Source organism: Micromys minutus (genome assembly GCF_963924665.1).
Source record: "Micromys minutus genome assembly, contig: SCAFFOLD_277, whole genome shotgun sequence".
In the NCBI taxonomy this organism is placed as follows: Eukaryota; Metazoa; Chordata; class Mammalia; order Rodentia; family Muridae; genus Micromys; species Micromys minutus.
The window spans coordinates 304,317-324,619 of NW_027667407.1; the positions used below are offsets into that span (position 1 = coordinate 304,317).

Below are 20,303 nucleotides of genomic sequence, written 5' to 3' on the forward strand. Positions count from 1 at the left end.
TTTCTACACAGTGGCCACACTGGCACTGAAAGACCTCCGAAGGGAGACCCTCACTCAAATCTCAGGAGAGGCGCGCACCCAGTGAGGCACCGAGACCAGACTTGCTGCAATCGCACGAGGAAGTTTATTGAAAGTGAAACAGAGTGAGATCTCAGGCCAGCATGCTGGGGTCGAGACTCATACACCACGCAGGGGTAGAGGAGTTCGACCCCGGCCTGAACTTGTAATGGGCTTATAAAGGCAAAAATCACAAAGGAGGGGGAGGACAGGGGGAATGAGGAAATTCAAAGCGGGCATTCAAAGGGGAAGAATCATACATTTTTTTATCAGTACAGTCGGGGCACACCTAGGGCGTTGAAACATTCCACAGAGGTCATCTGGACCTTCTGTGGTATTTTGGGAACTCAAATCTCAAGAAAGTGGGATTTCCTAGGTGGGATTTCCTGGGAGCAATTTCCTGCAGAGAAAATCCCTAGGGCAAGGAATCAGTGTCCTTTGACAACCTTTTACTCTTCATTCCCCCATTTTTCTTTTTGTAAAAAGTTCTAATCTTAGAGCGATCCCTCAGCTTCTTGTAATATCTGGTATTGTTGTCTTAGGACCATTAACTGTACTGAACTCACCCTTTTTTTTATAAAAGTCACCAATCTATTGAGGATGCATGGCCCAAAGGTTAGGATTAGCATTAAAATGAGTAAAGGCCCGACCAAAGACCAAAGCTGAGACTAATGTAGAGAACCAGGGTGACCGGTTAAACCAATTTTCATACCATCCTTGGTATGTTTCTCTTTCTTTTTTTCTGTTTTCTAGTCTTTCTCTAAGCTTTGCCATAGAATCTTTTATGACACCAGAATGATCTATGTAAAAGCAACATTCTTCTGTTAGGGCAGCACAGAGCCCTCCTTCCTTTAGAAAAAGCAGATCTAATCCCCTCCTGTTCTGTAGCACTACCTCTGATAATGAAGTCAATGACTCTTCTAGTTTGGTTATGGACTGTTCTAATGCTCCCAGGTCTGTGTCCATAGCTGCTCTGAGTTCATTATAGTAGTAAGGTTGTTGGATGAGGGCAGCTGCCCCTGTTCCAATTCCTGCTGCCACTCCAAGTCCTAACAAGACAGCTAAGGTCAAAGTTATAGGTTCTCTCTTGTATCGAGTATGGTGGTCAAATTCATCTATAAACGAGGTATCATCATGATAAATGACCCTGGGCACCAGTTGGACTAAAACACAAAAGTCTTTAGTACTGTTAAATAGTGAAGTATGCAGGCAGGGGGTCAGGCCGGTGCCACAAGCCCACCAAGTATCGGGAGGAGGTATTAGGTATTTATCTGGGCCTGCTGTCAGGTTGGAGATAGTTACATTACAGAGGGGCTGGTGTCTGGTAGGTACTCTTCCTATGCATAGCCCAGTTCCTGATACTGCAGACAGGGTCAGCTTTCCTTTGCTTCCCCAGGGACAGAGTGAGTGGTCAGGAGTCACATTTATAGCTTCGTAGCTGAGCTATTTCTTCGTAGTAAGGGGGATTGGAAGCAAAACACAGACAGCAGGACTGAGTAGCAGCAGGGTTAGTGAGGTTTAAAACAACAAATGCACTATCAAGCAGATTGAACAGGCAGTCCTCAGTTCTCATAGGGAGATAGGAGGGTGTGGTCAAAAGTGGATACAAGTCCTCCTTTGGTGACAGAGTGAGACGAGGAGGTCTCTCAGGCCTGGGTACAGGGTTATCAAGCAGCGAATTGGGGCCTACGGGTTTTGTGGGCGGACTCTCTATCTTTATCTTAATAACAAAAACTAATCCAGGGTCCCCTCTGCCAGTATAGACTCTCCATCCCCAACAGTTTTCTCTTACCCACTGATGATCTTGTTTTCCCTGTGGGGTGAAGCTGATATTTAGAGGGTTACAATAACTGTCTTTGCACGGTCCCTGAGGGCTACCCGAGCTTTCAGAGGCACACCCAGTCCTATAAGCCGGGTATTTGGATGGATCTCTTTCCCCTTTCTCTGGCTCCCCTGGCCTACGACCCTTTTTAACTATAATTAGATCCCAAGTGGAGGAAGGGTTCCAGTAGGCTTCTCCCGTGGTCTCACATCTCCATTTACTACAAAAATAGTCTGAGGCCCCTCCACACCGTCTCTTCATTTCTCTAGTGTGTCCCTGTCCGGGGCAGACATAGAAGTTTGCTGCCTGAAGGTTGGCTCGGAAGAACTGTCCTGAACACCCCAATGTGCTCCCTATGCCATGAGGGACACACTGTTCTTCTGGGGGTGGCTTTTCTAAATTGGTATAACTGGAAAGATCCCAGGCCATAGAGCTGGCTGCTAACTTACAGACATCGGGTGCAAGATCAGGCCACCAAGTCCAAGGGGGGTGCACTGCGGTTGTTGACCACACGACGTCGCCCTCTTCATTTAGCACTTCCCAGGTTAATTTTTGAGGGGCTTGGGGGTTATTACCCAAGGTTGGGGCTACGACGAAGGCACAGCTTAAGAGGATTGTCACCAGTTGCCACTGTCCAATTGTCTTCATGGTTATCTCTGCCTTGAGTGGGTGTCTTCTTTACATGGGAGGCATGGACCCAAGCAGCAATTCCGTCGACCTTAACTGCCGAGGGGGTAGTCAACAGCACCAGGTAGGGTCCCTTCCACCGGGGCTCAAGCATGCCAGCGCGATGTCGTCTGACCAGGACTGAGTCTCCAACCTGGAACCCGTGGGGCACCGCAGTGGTTCCTGGAGCGTAGGCTTCTTTGATTCGACTCCAGATCTGTGTTTTAATAACTTTTAAGGCCTTTAAGTGGGCAAATAGAACAGAGGAGGAGGAGGAGATAGTGCTAGGATCCAATATTCCGCACAACTCCGTTAAGGGGGGCGGTCCCCCATGTAGGATTTCATAAGGGGTAAGGCCGAAACGCCCTGGCGAGTTTCGGACTCTAAGAATCGCAAAGGGGAGGAGGGTCACCCAGTCTTTGCCGCCGGTCTCAATAGCTAATTTAGTAAGGGTCTCTTTTAGAGTTCTATTCATTTTTTCTACCTGTCCTGAGCTCTGGGGTCTGTAAGCACAATGTAATTTCCAATTAATCCACAGCTGGGCGGCCAACTCCTGACTTACCTGGGCAACAGAAGCTAGGCCGTTGTCCGACCCGATTACTTTGGGAATCCCGAACCTGGGCAGAATTTCTTCTAGTATCTTCTTGGTCACCACCTGAGCAGTTTCAGATCTTGTGGGAAAGGCTTCCACCCATCCTGAAAAAGTGTCTATAAAAACTAGAAGATATTTATTACCATACTTTCACAGCTTAATTTCGGTAAAGTCTATTTCCCAATAAACTCTCGGTCGATCTCCCCTCATTCTCTTTCCAGGTTCCTTGAACGGTCGGGTGGCATTGGTCAAAGAACAGGCTTGACATGTCTCCACTACCTGTTTTGTTATGGTATGTAGGTCTTGAACATAGTATTTGGAACTTTTAATTAGGCGTTTAAGTTTTTCAGTTCCGAGGTGAGTTAGTTGATGTAATCTTTTTACATAGTCTTGCCCTTCTTTAGCCGGTAAGACAATTTGCCCATCTTCAGTCAGGGCACAGTCTTTGTGTGGGAGCTCAGGGGGCTCTGGTGGATAACCTCTGGTTTCTTCTATTAGCACCGCGGTTCCATGGGCGGCTTGTTTGGCTGTCTGATCTGCCATCTGGTTTCCCCGTGTAACTGGATCAGTCCCCTGTTGATGTCCTAAGCAATGGACAATGGCCAATTTCTTGGGTAGGTGTATGGCTTCTAGAGGAGCCAGGATTTCTTCTTTGTTTTTAATGTCTCTCCCTGCCGATGTGAGCAGGCCCCTCTGCCTATAGATGGCCCCATGAATGTGGGCAGTGGCAAAGGCATAGCGGCTGTCAGTATAGATGTTGATAGCTTTACCTTCTGCCAGGCGTAGAGCTTGAATTAGTGCCAAAAGTTCAGCTTTTTGGGCAGACGTCCCCTCTGGGAGACTGCTGGCCCATAGTACCTGCTTCCCATCTACCACCGCTGCTTCTGCTCTTCTTTTTCCTTCCACAACAAAGCTGCTGCCATCCGTATACCAGCTAGGCACGCCTGGCCAAGGTTGATCAGTCAGGTCCTTTCTCATTCCAGTCTCCTTGGCCAGGACATCAGCACATCGGTGCACAGGAGTAGAGTCACCTGCTTCGGGGAGTAGGGTGGCAGGATTGAGGATAGCAGGGGGAGCAAAAGTTGTTCGATCAGTTAGTAACAGGCTCTGGTAATGAGTCATTCGAGCCACCTGGATATGTGTTCTTTCCACTCACGTTTCCCCAATGGCCCAAACTAAATATATCATTTGTGCTTTTATGTGCAACTCTGGGTTTCCATTTGCATTCCTTGGACAACATGACGTTTATTCACTAACCCAAGTAAGAAACTTGAAGATCAAACTGGGCTCCTTCTACTAGACCTTCTTCTACATTTACTCCACAACTAAGCAACTTCCCCAAACTCTACTTTCCTCTTGCTCATTGTCTTCTAAGGTGCTACCTTTCCTTCTTTATTGTTACTGTTTTTAATTCAGGGCACAGTTCTCACCAGGGTAATACAAAGCCTGGCTTACTCACTTCTTTTTAGTTATGGCCTCCTTTCATGTGTTTTTCTGTACAAGTGCATAGAAAACAGATTTCCCTCAACCACACTTTAATCATGCTATTCTCTTACTTAAAATCTGTAGTTCTCAGTACTTTCCAGTTCCAAGATCTTTAACAGAACATATTAAGGCACGTCAGGATTTGGCTCCTGTAAGGGTTTCTTACTTCATCTTCTACCCTTTACTTTTATCAGTAAAATCCCTGATGGTACCCCCAATCTTTTAAATGGATAGCAAATACAGTATTAGGATTTATCTTAAAAGTACAGATAGAACAAAAAAATAGACACTCTATCATTCCATCCACATACTTACAACTTTCCTATAAAATCTTATACCTGCTGTTTAAGATGATTTATTTCAGCTGCCTGGGGATCAATATTGATAATAGGTTTGTTCTTGATTTTTCTTGCTCTGTCAGCATAGCGAAGGGTATTTAATGTTTCCTCTAGATTGGAATCAGCAGGACTCACACAGGCTATCATAAGAGTATGGCTGTTGCCTCCTAGAGAATCTGCAAAAGAAAGGATAATGAAAGCAAATGAAATTGAACAAACGGGATGCAAACAAAGGCTGCTATTTGGATTGATTAAATTCAAAGATGAAAGAAAAATTTATAGTAATGCTTTTGGTTTGATCTTGATTTTATTTTTTGGGACTACTTGGCTTTAATTTTTAAAATAATTCTAAGTATTGCTTGAGAATCTCACACACACCGACACACACACACACACACACACACACACACACACACTATATATATATATATATATATATATTGATTGTTTTCACCCTACTCCTCCCATAACCATCCTATATCCCCTCCTAATTTCATCTTTTTTTTTTTTTTTTGTTCTTATAGCTCACTGATTGCAATTTGTGCGGCAATATACTCATGAATGTTGGGTCATTTTAAAAATTTGTTTTGATATAAAAATAGTAAAATTTCAGCTGTGTAAAATGACATAGATTTAATAATCTTATTTTAAATATCATTATACTCAAGAGAAACTATGAGTTCATCAGTTAATCAGGTTTAAAACAACCAGGTCCAACTCAGGTAAGTTATCTATTGAGATTAAATATTCCTAGGATGCCCGCCCATGTAGATTTTAATTCTCCAAAGAATTCTTCTTAGCATATTTTCAATTAAAGAAACAATAAGCAACTTCACTTTCAGGTTCAAAGTCCTAAGTCCAGGTTTCTTGGCTCTTAGAGCCATCTGGTAAGCCATTTCCATCATCTGAGAGCTGATTGCCTACTTATCACCTTGTAGTAGACGTGACAGTCCGTGAGTTTGTTGCCTGTTTCACCTTTGCTTTCTCAACACTATCATTCCAAGCCACTCCTTATTTTAGAGGTGTTTTAGGCTCACCTTGAAGCAGTCAAGTCAGCTTGGAATCTCTGTAGGGTACAAAGTTCCCCTTTTTGTCATCTCCAAGAGCACTGATTACATTTCCCAAGCACAGAAGGCCTTGATTAATATTAATACCTAATAAGCAGGAAACAAAATTCAAAAACTTGTTTTGGAAAACAGCTAAGAAATATCAACTTTTTTTCTGGTAAAGAAAAACAAAGACCTCATAGAAATATTGCCATCAATACTAAGGTAATGTCTTAATTCTATTCATTTTGCTGAGTGATGCTTAATTAAAGTTCAAAGGACAAAGGTTCAAATGTTAGGTTTGTGCCCTTGAGCCCATTATACTTTCTCATAGATAACAATCATATAGTTAGTAACTTTTGTATCCATTATTAAACTAGCACTGGTCTATAAGTATTCTAGTAACCTCATTATCATTATTTTCACCACCACTCTCTTTCCACAGGTAAGGAAAGCAGTAGAGGGGTCAAATGACCGCCTACATACAAAAGTAAGTGGTAAGCATGAGATTCCACTTCAGAATTTCAGCCAAATCTTATGCTTTTCAAACCACATTAGAATACCATACTTATTGTTGTATTACTTTATTATCTACTTTTAATTTGAAATAGAGCCTCGTTCTGCAGCCCAGGCTGTTCTTCACTCATGGCAATCTGTCCACCTCAGCATCCTGAGTTGGACTTTACTAATTAATTCAAACATGGTCAAAATCTTTGAGGTCTCTCTAAAGTATTTGACTTATCCCGCTCTTACAGCTACAGTACAAAGGCTTTATGGGATACTGCTTGAGTCCAGGGGCTTTGGTGTCATGGAGACCTACATTTCCAATCCTTGTTCTGTCAATGTCATAGGCGCATAGATTACTTCCTCTGTAAAAATAAGGCAAATATATCTGTTCTATTGCTTTGTGCTAAGAATTATATGAGCTGCTATAAAGAAAAGAAAATTAAATGTTAAATATATGCTACTTTGGCTTAAATGTTTTTATCTTTTTCTAATTCACGTTGAGATTTGATCTCCAAACATTATTAAGAGGTAGTAATATGGCTCTGTCCTTTACCTCTGTTAGTCTCAGATGCTTTTATGTATTTTCCCATTCATAGACCTTCATTTCATTTTTCCCACTAATTCCTTCTTTATAATCTATATATATACATGTTTAAGTGCCCCTCATCTATATCACAGACAGTATTTTTAAGCAATTGATCCCTTTGTTCTCTTTTTATTGCAATTTGGAAAATGTAGCAGTTTGCAGAGCACTTTACTTCACTCAGGAAGTCTGTTTGCAGAACAGGTACTAAGCCCCAGATTAGCCCTCTGCTTTCCATATAATTTTCTGTCATTAAGACATTCAAAAGAAGCCTGTGGCACCAACGCACACTTGGGAGGCAGAGGCAGAGGGGTCTCTGAGTTCCAGGATAGGCAGAACTACACAGGAAAAAAAAACCTGTCTTGAAAAATGAAACAAGAAGACATTAAAATGGTAAGTTCTTGGCAAAGGTGGTCCAAGTTAAGAGCACTGTTGCTCTTGCAGGACCTGGGTTTGGTTCTCAGCACCCACACTGTGGCTCACAATTGTCTGTAACTCTAGTTCCAAGAGACTGGACAGTCTTCTGGTCTGCATGAACACTGGTCATATGCATGTTCACATACATACATGCAGACAAAACAGCCAAACACATAAAATAAATAATCTTTTTTAAATGTTTGGGTTAAGGATGGTTAGAAAAGAAGCAAAACAAAAACTTCCCAGGTAAAATTATGTGCTGAAGAGTTCTTTTAAAACTCTGTAAGATTGAAAACAGACTAAGCAATAAGAAAGTTGAGGCTATTACCCAGTACTACTGAGTTCTTATTCATTATGGAAAAATATATTATAAAGAATAAGTTTTTAACAGTAAAAACAGAAATACAACTTTAAAGCTACCACAGAGGCACATTACAATAGTCATTGCTGCTGAGAGAGAAGGGCACCTCCACTGTAGGGAAAAGCCTGTGTAGGAGAAACATGAAGTAGCAATCTTTCTGTTACTGGACAGTTGGCAGTATCTGGAGATTGTCACAACTTGACGTGAGAGCCTTGCATATACTTCTTGCATCTAAGAACACTAAGGCTGCTATTATAAGACATACCTCCAAAGTTATTCTATTCTAATTGTCATTATTATCATAGCTGAGAAATCCTGATTAACATGAGAGGAAAACTATGTATGAATATAAGGCAGGTAGACTGGCTAATAAGTTTTGGTAAAACCTTAAATAATAGTATATTATGGTGTTCAGTCAAGAAGGAATGAAATAATATGTTACCAAGATAGATTTTAGAACTTACACAGGGGATTGGGATGTAGTTCAGTTAGTAGAATACCTGTCAAGCAGGTACTGCAGGAAGCCCTGGATTCTATATTCAGGGTTGCTAAATCCTGATGGTGGCACATACCTGTAATCTCAGCACTAGAAGAAGGTAGCAGCAGAAGAATAAGATTTTAAAGTAACCTTTGGGTACATAACAAGTTCAAAGCCAGCCTGAGGTATCTGTGGTTTTAAAACAACCACACAAGCAAAAACCCTTACAGAGGTAACCACTCAAAAGAGAGAAAGTGAGAAGAGTCCCTGGTGGCCTCAGTCACTTAGCAACATATTTCAACTTTTCCTTTGTCATAAAACAGGAGCAATCCTTTCCTTAAATAATGCACTATGATAAGAAATAAAATATCAGGAGTCTTGCTTGAGCTGGTCTCCACTTGCTTGAGCTGCTGGCGTAGAATTTAGAAATACTTGGTATCTAGTTGGCTCCAAATTGTAAACCACAAGAAGAGTCTTCAGTGGGTATGAGAGATCGAGAACATTCTACCACAACATAAACCTTGGTGTAGATCACTTCCTGTCCTGTGGATTAAAGCCTGAGAGCACAGTAAGAACAAGAAATCCTCAGAGAAAGTGGCGTGGTGGAACTGTAAATTCTACACAAACCCAGAAGCGAACTCGGGAAACAACTTCAACCCCCGAGATTTCTTTGGAAGCAGAATCCAAATCTATAGAGCTTGTTGAAACTGTTGGAGAGGAAATCGTGGACCTCACCTGTGAATCTTTATAGCCTGTGGTTGTGGACCTGACTCACAATGACTCTGTTTTGATTGTTGAAGAAAGAAGGCCAAGGAGAAATGGGAGAAGGTTGTGCAGACCATGCTGACAGCTGTGTGGTTAGCAGTGATGATGAGGAGCTGTCTAGAGACAAAGATGTGTATGTGACTACCCATACTCCTTCAAGCACCAAGGATGAAGGAGTTACTGGACCTAGGCCCTCGGGTACCGTCAGTTGTCTAATCTGCATGGATGGATACTCTAAGATTGTACAGAAAGGGCGTCTCATGGTTTCTACAGAATGTGGCCACGTCTTCTGTAGCCAGTGCCTCCGTGATTCCCTTAAGAATGCTAGCACTTGCCAAACTTGCAGGAAAAAGATCCAACAATAAACAGTACCTCTCCATATATATATGAAATATTCACGGCTGCTCAAGATGGACCAATGGACAGAACTGGTTTTTCTGCATGGTATCTACCTCCAGTTTTCTGAGCTCAAAAAGACTTTCAAAATCAATGTCTGATGTAAACTGGTCTTTTTTTCCCCAACCCCTTACATCCTTTTGTTATCTCCAGCTTGATGCTATGGAGCACGATCCAGGGATGCTCCCAGATCAGATCAGCATCTCCGCCCCTCTGGGTGGTCTGAACCCAGAGTAGGAAAAATGGAGTCAGGCGTATTGGACTTGAGCATCATGGCTCCAGCCGCTTTATGGAGCTTACATGTTGGCCAAGATGTTTCCCTGTTGCGAAAGTTTGCCCCAGCTCTTATGGGTGCAGAACCTTCCCAAGGCACCTGCCAGTTAGCTATTCTGCCTGCCAAACAGTGACCTGGCCAGACAGTCCATCTAGCCCAAGAACACCAGTACATAAACTGCCCATGAAAAAGACTAGCTGGTGGACTTACTTTTCCTTCCCATGAGAGCAGAGGTGACCTGTGATTATGCCTGAAACTTATTGATGTGCAGTGTTTTCTGCAAATCAACAGACTCTGCAGGGCAACCCTGTTTCCTAAGAATGAGAAAGTGCAATAAAGTCCGTTCTTCATCCATTCAGCAATCTGGAAGATGTAGCACTGCTAGTGTCCTCAGCCCAGTGCTGCCTATGGAAGCAGTGCCCATCCTACCCCATCTCTATTCACCAACTATTCTCAGGAACCTTCCCATGCTCCAAAGTTCTTTGCCTGGCACAGAGCATCCAAGGCTAATAGGACAAGCTAGTTTTTGAGTGTCCTTTCCTTTCTGCTAAGATGTGTCCCGTGTTGTCTACAATAACCTTCTCAGTTTTTCAGTTCCCACTGCCTAATGTCTGCCCAAGCATAGATACCAGGAGGTGGTAGCAGGAATGATGGCCTTATCAGCTGTTCACTTACATGCTCTTGCCCAAGTCACTGTTGTCCATGTATCAGAGGTATTGCCCTACTCAACCTATGACTGCCCTGGCTTTCCCACACCCCTTTAATAGATAGGTATTTCCAAAGACGCTCTTCTGGCCAGTTGAGCTTTGATCCTCTGGACTTTTGACTGCTCAGTAGGTTTTGATCAGTTAAGTGTGGTGCCTCTTCCTCCCAGTGGGACCACATAACAATCTGCTCCACTCTCTATGTTTGGGCGCCCCTGGTGATCTTGGAGACAGTGAAGATGGTGAATTGCCCCTGGGGACACCAGGCACAGGATGGCTCGTAAAGGGTGGACCTTGAATGCCAGCCTGCCTTCACCTTCACACTACTTTCTCAGAGGGCTTCAAGCCAAACCAATAGCCTTTTTGTGTGACACATCTTTGAGGTGGGAAAGGGACCACTGGAGCTCTGTTAGCAATAACTGACTTTCAGTTTACTGTTCTGAAGCGGGGATTTCGCACAGAACTCACTTTCAATGGAGCTGAACGAGTGTCCCTCCTCTATGTGAAAAGAGAATAGTTTTATTCTTCATTCTGACTTAACTGGTTTACTTCAGTTAGTTTGAATGAGAGGAATAAGTTTTTTACATGGAATCAGAGGGTAAAAGCATTAACCCTCATCATTGTGATGTGTGGTATGTGCCTTCCCCTTGGATGTCACAGCCATTGAGTTCCCTTCAGGCCTCATGGACTTGGTCTTGTTAGTTCTAATGATAGCCAGACTTCAAGGAGACAAGGCAACCATGCAGCCAGTTCACTGGTAATTATGGTGACACCCACTTAAAAATTCATTTTCTTCTTAAAGACAGTTTGTTTCTTTGTTACATTTAAACTATGCTAATGGGTATCAGTCTTTTTGGGACTAGTATTAAAGATAGAAATAAAACAATTTATACCAAGTAAAAAGAAGAAATAAAATGTCATCTGTTGAGAGCCATATACAAGTTAATTCTTGTTAAATATGTGGAGTATCTTAGATAATCTAGGTATTTGCTAAGTCAGATATCTGAGACTGAAATCCTTTATCTGAAGACAATTACTTAACCTTCAAGGAGGAGCTATGAATGATTAAAGAAATGGTTGGTTTTGCTTTTAAGTTACTAGAGAAGGGATAGCTACTGAAATGATAGAAATCTGGATTCAGGAGATCAAGGAAAAAAATGTCAGGAACCTCAGCAAGAGGAGAGAGTCAATCCCTGAAGTTCACAGGCTGGCTAGCCTAGTTGAATCAATGGGCTTCGGGTTTCATGAGAGATTCTGTTGAAAAGCAAGCAAGCAAAGAGGATAATCAAGGTACACACCCAAAGTACATCACAGGCCTCACACATACCAGCCCATATATACTCATTCTCCCTTCATTCATAATTTTCTTTATTAATCATGTTATTCATTTACATTTTAAATGCTATTCCAGTCTCAGTATCCTCTCCAGAAATCCCCCTATCCCATCCCCCCTGCTTCTATGGGGATGCTCCCCCCCCACCTACCCACTCCCTCTTCACAGCTGTAGCAATCCCCTACACTGGGTCATCAAGCCTCCACAGGACCAAGGGCCTCCCCTCCCATTGATGCCAGAAAATGCTATCCTCTGCTGCATATGCACCTGGAGCCATGGGTCCCTCCATGTATAGTCTTTGGTTGGTGGTTTAGTCCCTGAAAACTCTGGGGATTAAAACAAATATTTGTTTTGGAGCTAGAGAGATGACTCAAAGGTTTGGAACACATTCTGATTTGCAGAGGACCCAAGTTCAGTCCCCGGCACTCAAGTCAGACAGCTCACAGATGCCTAAGCTCTCCTCTTGTCTCTGTAGGAACCTGTCCTCATATATACATACTCAAGGACATACACATATACACATGAATTTTAAAAGACAATTTATTTTTACTTTAAAAATGTTCTACTATATTCATAGCAGCATTATTCATAATAGCCCCAAACTAGAAGTAATTCAGATGTCCCTCAACCAAAGAATGCAGAATGGATGCAGAAAATGAGGTTAATTTAAACAACAGAATACTACTCAGTTATTAAAAAATGAAAACATCATGAATTTTGTGGGCAAGTGGATGGAACTACGAAATATTATCCTGAGTTAAGAAAAGCAGACCCAAAAAAACATGCATGTACTTGCTGATAAGTAGATATTAACCTTACAATACAAGATACTCACGCTACTTTACACAGACCCAAAGAAGCTAAACAAGAAGGAAGTCTCAAGTGAGAAATCTTGACTATCCCATAGAAGGTGGAATAAAAAAGTCATAGGAATCAGCAATGAGGACACATTAAAGGAATTCTCTTTTTGTGTGACCGTGAATCGTTGACAGTGATAATTTTTCATCCTATTAGTTTGATTGTTTTCATTAGTTACATCATGTATGAGGTTAATGTTGGAATATGTTTGACATTCTGTACATTATAGAAGACACATATAGTATGTGAGGATTAATATGATGAAATTGGTGACACTATGTACAAATATTAAAATATTTTAAGCTCAGCAAAAAAAAAGTCATGAAAAGCAGATGGAGGGAGGGAACTGGGTAGGAGAAGGGATGGAGAGAGGAAATGGATCAGGTATGGGGAGAAACAGGAAAGGGGGCAACTATTTGGATAATGGTATGTATGGATGACAACATAAGTTGCTGAGCTTAAAATATTTTAATATCTGCACAGGATCCAGAGAGTAAAAACACAGTATCCTGGAACCACAGACTTTAAGACCCCCCCCCCCCCGCAAAAAAACAACAACAACAAAAAAAAAAAAAAACAAAAATCTTGGGAAATCATTTTTAAAAGGCAATGACGGAGAAAGCTTGATTGTTAGGGAACCCAGCAGAAACCAAATAATGTTGTGGGGGCCACATAGCGTGAGTGGATAGTGTGTGTTGGGAATCTATAGCAGAGGAGCTAGGTGAGGGTTTGGGGACAAAGGGCCTGAAAGACAAGGTGGCAGTATTTAGAGTTCATCCTATAAGTGGGACAAGCTCTTTGAATTTCTATTTGGCAACAGGCATCACAAATGAAGTGGCATTTAAAGAGTTGATATAGTGTAGTATTTGGAATGTAGTATAATTTAATGGTCAGTCAGACCACTATGTCCAGATGTGCAGGATGGTGGTAACTTGGCAAAGACAACATGGAGAGAACGGAAACAGGTGCATCTCCACAATAGTGCTAAGGAAGAGCTAACAGCAGGTGGTGGGCACTCATTCCCAATTGGGGCAATCACTCTGAGCGCAATAATGATCTAATGGAACAGCAAAAAGAAAAGGAATCATGGGTTTAAAAAAATGATAGTAAAAATGTACAAATCAAGAGAATTTTTAAAAAGGGGTATCCAGTTTTAGCTTAAAACGCTCCTAATGACTATTACCCATACATACGTACATCAGCATCTCTTTCAACCCTAATTAGAAGTTTCTTCTGGCAGTAGATGGTGATTAAACAGAGCAGAGCTCCAACTGTCAACATGCAGAGAACAAGAGACTGTGGAATAATACTCAGCCATAAGGATCATCTGTACCACAACTCACCCCTCATGGATCTACAAGAATGAGGATGGGGACAAGGGGGATGGAAAGCTGCTAAGAACCACAGATAGTTGATGACATTAAGGGAAAAGGGAAGATGTACACATGAACTCATTGCACTTGTAAAAGTATGAATAACACCTGTATAACCACAATATAAACAGAATCTCAGCATGGACAAGAGGTGAGTGCAAAGTCCTACCCATGCCTGGGGAGCTACTGGTATTTGATTTCTGACAGGAATGTCAATTTTCTTTTATGGTGTGACACCAGACATACTGATTCCATTCCAGAGCAGGCCTCACAGAGAGGAACAGTCAGACAATACAAACTGGACTTGCTGAGGGAAGAGTGGGGCTGAGAACACATGAAACTGATTGGGTAGAGGAGGATCTGGAAGGTGTTAAGGAAGGTGAAAGAATATGATAAAAATACATTGCATGAAATTCCTAAAGAATAAACACGTTATCCAATCTCTCTGTCCATTGAAGGTTAACCAAATCTTTTTTTTTTTTATAATAATGTGTACAAGAATCATAATCATATATTTATAATGTGATATGGTACCCTCTTTTATTAAAAAATTTATTTACATATTTTATATGAGTACACTGTAGCTGTCTTCAGACACACCAGAAGAGGGCATTAGATCCCATTACAGATGGTTGTGAGCGACCATGTGGTTGCTGGGAATTGAACTCAGGACCTCTGGAAGGGCAGTCAGTGCCCTTAACCACTGAGCCATCTCTCCATCCCTTCTAGTACCCTTTTGTTTAATAACAAAAATGGACTAGAGCTTGCTATGTAGCCCTGCTGTACTTAGCTAAGACTGTTTAAAAAAAAAAAAAAAAAAAAAAGAGCAGCAAAACCCAAGGATTGCTTTAGTGGTATAGCACTTGCCAAGCATGCACAAGGCTCTGAATTCATGCCTCAGCCTCACAGAAAATCACATAGGACTACAACAAAAGATATATAAAACTTCTACAAAGAAAATACTGGAAATACTGAAGCCACAAGTAAGTATGGAAATACTATATAGATTTAATATTCTTAATTTAATTTTGTATGGAAGGATGCTTTGCCTGCATCTGTGTCTGTGTCCATGTAGTGCACAGTAGGCAGAAGGGAGTGTTAAATACCCTCGTACTGTTGTTATGGATGGCTGTGAGCTGCCATGTGGGCACTGGGAATCGAACCTGGGTACTCTGAAAGAGTAGCCAATTCAATAAACTGAGTCATATCTCTGGCCCATGTATACAAGAATATTTGATATTTAATAATTTATTTAAATGTTTTATTTGTGTACATGGTCCACCTATGCATATGTGTGAGGTTGTTAGGTGTCTCCCTCTATTGCTTTCCACCTTATTTTTGAGAAAGGGTGTTTCCCTGAAACTGAAACTAGATTGGTTAGACTGGATGGGCAGCTAGCAGCTAGGATCCTATCTACTACGCCTCTCTCAACTCTGGGATTATAGATAAACACTGCCATGCCTTAACATTGGTGTGAGGGATCTAAACTATGGCCCCCATCTGATGCTGTGGGTACTTTACAAACTGAGCCATCTCCCCAGGTTTACTTAGCTACCTATTCATTTATTTTTGAGGTGAAATAGCTTCATTGCCCAGCATGACCTCAAACTCCTAGTCCCATGTGATCTTTCAGCTTCAGCCTTCCAACTATTGGAGTACATGGTACCACACCATCCTAATTTTTATAATATAGAATACCCAGAAACAGATCAAGGCATATTTGGGTACTTGATAAATACATATCTATACATATAAAAGAAGTGGCTGCTTTTCAGTGAGAAAAGAAATTTTTAAAAATATAGCTAGGACAAATGGATATTTATATGGCAAAATTAGATCTATCCATCATATCACATACAAAAACATTTTAGGTAGATAAGAGACTTAACTGTGAAAGATAAACTGTGAAACTTTCACCAATAATGCAGAATGTCTTCAAGACCTTAAATACAGTAGAAAAGTACATCTACATGAGTGAGGAAAGTAAAGGTTAAGGATGTAGCTTGATCAGTTACATGTGCGTGGCCTTGGCTCCATCTCTAGAATGAGTGTGGAGAAGACACAGGCACACCATACAGGACTGGAAGAGCTCCAATGAATGTAATTATATGAATAACATATAAAGAACCCTTCTTTAAAAATACTGCAAGGAAGGCTGAGTGTGGTGGCTCATGCCAGCTCTTGGGAGGCTGAGGTAGGAGGATTGCTGTGAGTTTAAGATGAGTAGCCAATAAAAATATGAGAGGATAATGAATCCCATAGCCATCAGGAATGACAATTAAAACCACAATGAAATGTGATTTCATTCCTACTCAACCAGCAAAAGTTAGAAATTCTGACAGGGGGCTGGAGAGATGGCTCAGTGGTTAAGAGCACTGCCTACTCTTCCAGAGTTGCTAAGTTCAACTCTAAGTGACCACATGGTGGCTCACAACCACCTAAAATGAGATTGGATGACCTCTTCTGGCATACAGGTGTACATGCAGATAGATCACTCATACATTAAAAACATACATATATACATATAAATAAAAAGCCTTTTAAAAATTCTGACAAAAGTTCGAGGATAGCATAGTCAGTGAAGAGATTTGTTTGGCAAGCATAGAGACCTGAGTTCAAACCCCAGCATCCATGTAAAAACGCAGGCAAAGTGTATACTTATAATTCTAACTCCATGGAGGTCAGAGACAGGCCAGAAAGCTTAGGCTAAATGGTAAACCCCAGGACCCAGTGACAGATGTGGTCTTAAAACTCACAGTGGACAACATCAAAGGAATGACTTCTGAGACTGGCCTCTGTGTTTTACATACAAACACACACGCACAGTCAGAAAAGTTAGGTAATATTTGAAAACACAGTTTGGACCCATTTGTAATATATACACCTCGCAGTAGTTCTAACTGTAGAAATTCAAACTAGGCTGGGAATACTGGTTTTTCTTTGGCGAATTTATACTAAGTGCAAGACGTCGGATACAAAGGAGTCCATACTGAAAAAAATAATGTAGGACTAGAGGTTTGGGCTGTGGTTCTCCTTTAAGGAGAATAGAAAAGAGCACAAATGAACTTCTGGGAACTTCTAATACCGTTTCTTCATCTTACTGCTCCTTGTGTGTATTTTACTTAGTAAACATTCACTAAAACAGTACAACTATCATCAGGCACTTTCATATGTGTACACTAATACTTCAGTGAGCTAACACACTTGCTAACTTCCTGTAATGTATTTGTAATCTATCTGGTGGTCGCTTAAATAGCCAAAATCTAAACAAAAATGGGGATACATGTAATGGGAAATATGCTTACTAACTAAAGGAAGAAAAATACCTGGAAGAGGCAATTCAACAAGGAACAAACATGGTCTATAAACATAAAAGTATATTCAACCCATGAGGCAACAATTTCACTTAGCAAATCAGTAACAATATTTAGTACAAAGAGGAATCAACTCATGCTGTGCCTTTTTGGGAATAAGAGAGCATCTATTTTAAAATTTTGTACTTTGGGAAAAGATGGAAAATTGAGGTATGCCACATGCCCTAGATTCTCAAATCTAGTTGAGTATTCTTCCACCAAGCAGCTGCTGGGCCAGTCGTACGAGTAAGACTGCATGAGTGCAGCCAGAGAGACTCGGTGAGGGCTGTTTGTTCACTTCTGACGCCTCCTCCAGGCTGCTCAGTGGCATGGCTGCTACTAAGTGTTGGCTCATGGGAAGAAAGCATTGTGCCCTTTCCATGTAGATGGCTGCCATGGCACAGCAGCCGAATGCTTGAGCCTCAGTGAACAAAGGAAACTTATATACTCAAGGTACTAAACAGCCAGAGAGGAGAAGCAATATACTAAAACACAACTTTTGTTTTGTTTTAAAGTTGAAGGAAAAAGATAACTTAGTATTAAAAAAAAAAAAACTCTTGAAAGAACTAAAACAATTAACTATTATTTGCCAAAAACAATACCATTTATCATCTCAAATAATAAAATATTAAAACAATTCCAATTTAATCTGGAAGCTACATTCCCATGAGAAAAACAACTTCATAAACCCGGGGTATATTCTTTGACACCCCTCTTACTCATAAATAAAAAAGGCAAGAGAAATAATACTAATAAATATTGGCAGAGGTAATTTTCTTTTTACCAATTTCATATCAAGAAACTTCAAGACTGCAATTAATAAAAATTGTATTGGAACACAAATATATTTCCAAATGGATGAATTTCAAGAACATAATGTTGAAGAAAATAGTTACGGAACACACATACATAATGAAGCCATTTATGTTAAGTTTAGAAATTAGCAGAAAATCAGTACATGTTGCTAAAAAGTACACAAATAATGAAATCAATGAAAAAGACAAATGTGACAGCCCACACTTACAATAGTAGTTAAATCTGTCCCTTAATCCAATGTAACCTGACCTAATTCCTTAGACTGCTTTGGCAAAATCCCTTGAAAACCTCAGTGGGAAAATCTATCCTTTTCTCAGCTTTCATTATGTAAGAACAATGAAGCATTTGCCACAAATGACAATCCCTTTCAGATGGAAACCCATACCTGGGCTTCTGTGTATCACACCAATCTCTGACTCCTCGATGATGTCTTATTTGACTAGTTTACTCTTGGCCTGAAAAAGTATGTGTTCCTCGCTATTATGTAGTGTTGCTTTCTCATTATCTAGTTCCATAGTTTTCAAATATATGTCTCTAGCCCAGATGTTTCTAATATCCAGAATTAACTACCTCCTCCAGGACTTTTTCTAATATGTATTCCAAATCTGATATACTCCAAATCATATTCAAAAGTTTTTCCTCTGTGGTCTTTTTTCTACTAGTCACTTGGCAGCAGGAGGCATTGCAAGAACAAGCACATCAGGTAAGTTGATTATTGTTGTAAACATCACACATGAACTGAGATGACAACAATAGTTCTAGGAGATACAATCTTCTGGATCCGAAGTTGTGCATGTGGCCCACTGTTGTGATTATGTGACATATGGCTGTGCTTCATTCCTGCCTTTCTTTCAGTTCTTAGCACCTCTCACTTTATTTAGGACTCAACTGCAGATTTTTATTACCTTCTTTGCCTCAAAAATCAAATCAGCCATTTAGATACGTCTGCTTTCCCCAATGTCCATAATACTGCATGTAGCAGTACTCAGACGGGCTGTACCCACCCTCTCTGCAGGTATTATGGAGGAGTCTAACAACTTTCGTATTTCACAACAGGTATAACGTGAATCCTAACAGAGGAAGACTTATCTTTGAGAATGGAAATTGACAAAATTCCACTGGTAGAAGCTACCCCCATAAGACCCTCTTCTACACTCAAAACTACTTCAAATGCTAACAAGCACCTACCAAACTCTGCAGTATTAATGTAACTGACAAACTACAAAAATATTATAGCATACTTTGTTGTTTATTAGACATCATTTTATTAGACACACAAAAATTTAATAGTTATAATGAGGCTACCAGTTACTAGGACTTCTACTAGTTTCTAACAATGAATTTGTTGAATCGTCATATCTCAGAAAATAAGTTTTATAAATGAGGCAAGTAAAAGTAGTAGATCAAAGACAAGGCAAGATAAAGCCCTCCAAATACACACAATCAGTGAGATTCAGACTGGGGAATCTGTAGGACAATCTGAATTCTTCAGTCAATAAGTTCCCAAGAATGTGAGGGGAAGAAGGGGTAGAGAAGCTATCTACAGATTTTAAAGGATCTAGAAATCAGGATATGGCACCTCATAACTGCAACTGCAGTCTGGTGACAGGGACAGTAAGTAGGAGTTAAGAAGGAGCATGAGTTTGAGGCCAGCCTGGTCTTAGCGGTGAGAACCTGTCTCAAACAGGAAACAAAACCAAGAGCCTATCAAATAACAACAAAGTATGGGTCTTATTTATATTATTATTCAAATAAAATTGGAGACAATTTAATCAAGGCATTTTAGACAAGAGTCTTTTAAAGAGTTCTTATTTTTTACATATGCACACTGAAATGAAACAAGACATCTGGGATTCACTTAAGAATATTTTCCATCATTGGCCCCAAATCTGCCTACCTCACCAAAATGCTATCAGAGAAAGAAAGTAGGTAAGATACAGATGAAACAAGACTGGTCACATATTAATCACCATTAAAATTGCTTCACATATCGAGGGGAGTCATCACATCACCCATACCACTTTTGTACATGCTTGTAAAACATTCTATAAAGCACCCTTTTGGGGCTGGAGAGATAGC

At 40.7% G+C, this 20,303-nt stretch overlaps 1 protein-coding gene and 1 pseudogene across 2 annotated transcripts in view; one reads left to right on the forward strand and one right to left on the reverse strand.

Moving 5' to 3' along the window:
- LOC308416175 (chromosome-associated kinesin KIF4-like) overlaps nt 1–20,303 on the reverse strand; it is a gene marked incomplete at its 5' end in the record, with an annotated part of 98,159 nt that overhangs the window by 41,513 nt on the left and 36,343 nt on the right. Inside the window, 3 exon segments of the mRNA XM_080942606.1 lie at nt 4,961–5,136; nt 5,998–6,007; nt 6,011–6,114. Coding sequence (XP_080798732.1) covers nt 4,961–5,136; nt 5,998–6,007; nt 6,011–6,114 — 290 coding nt within the window.
- LOC308416176 (E3 ubiquitin-protein ligase RNF4-like) lies at nt 7,466–9,507 on the forward strand (annotated as a pseudogene). The gene is made up of 2 exons: nt 7,466–7,489; nt 8,909–9,507. The product of its transcript is annotated as an E3 ubiquitin-protein ligase RNF4-like (transcript).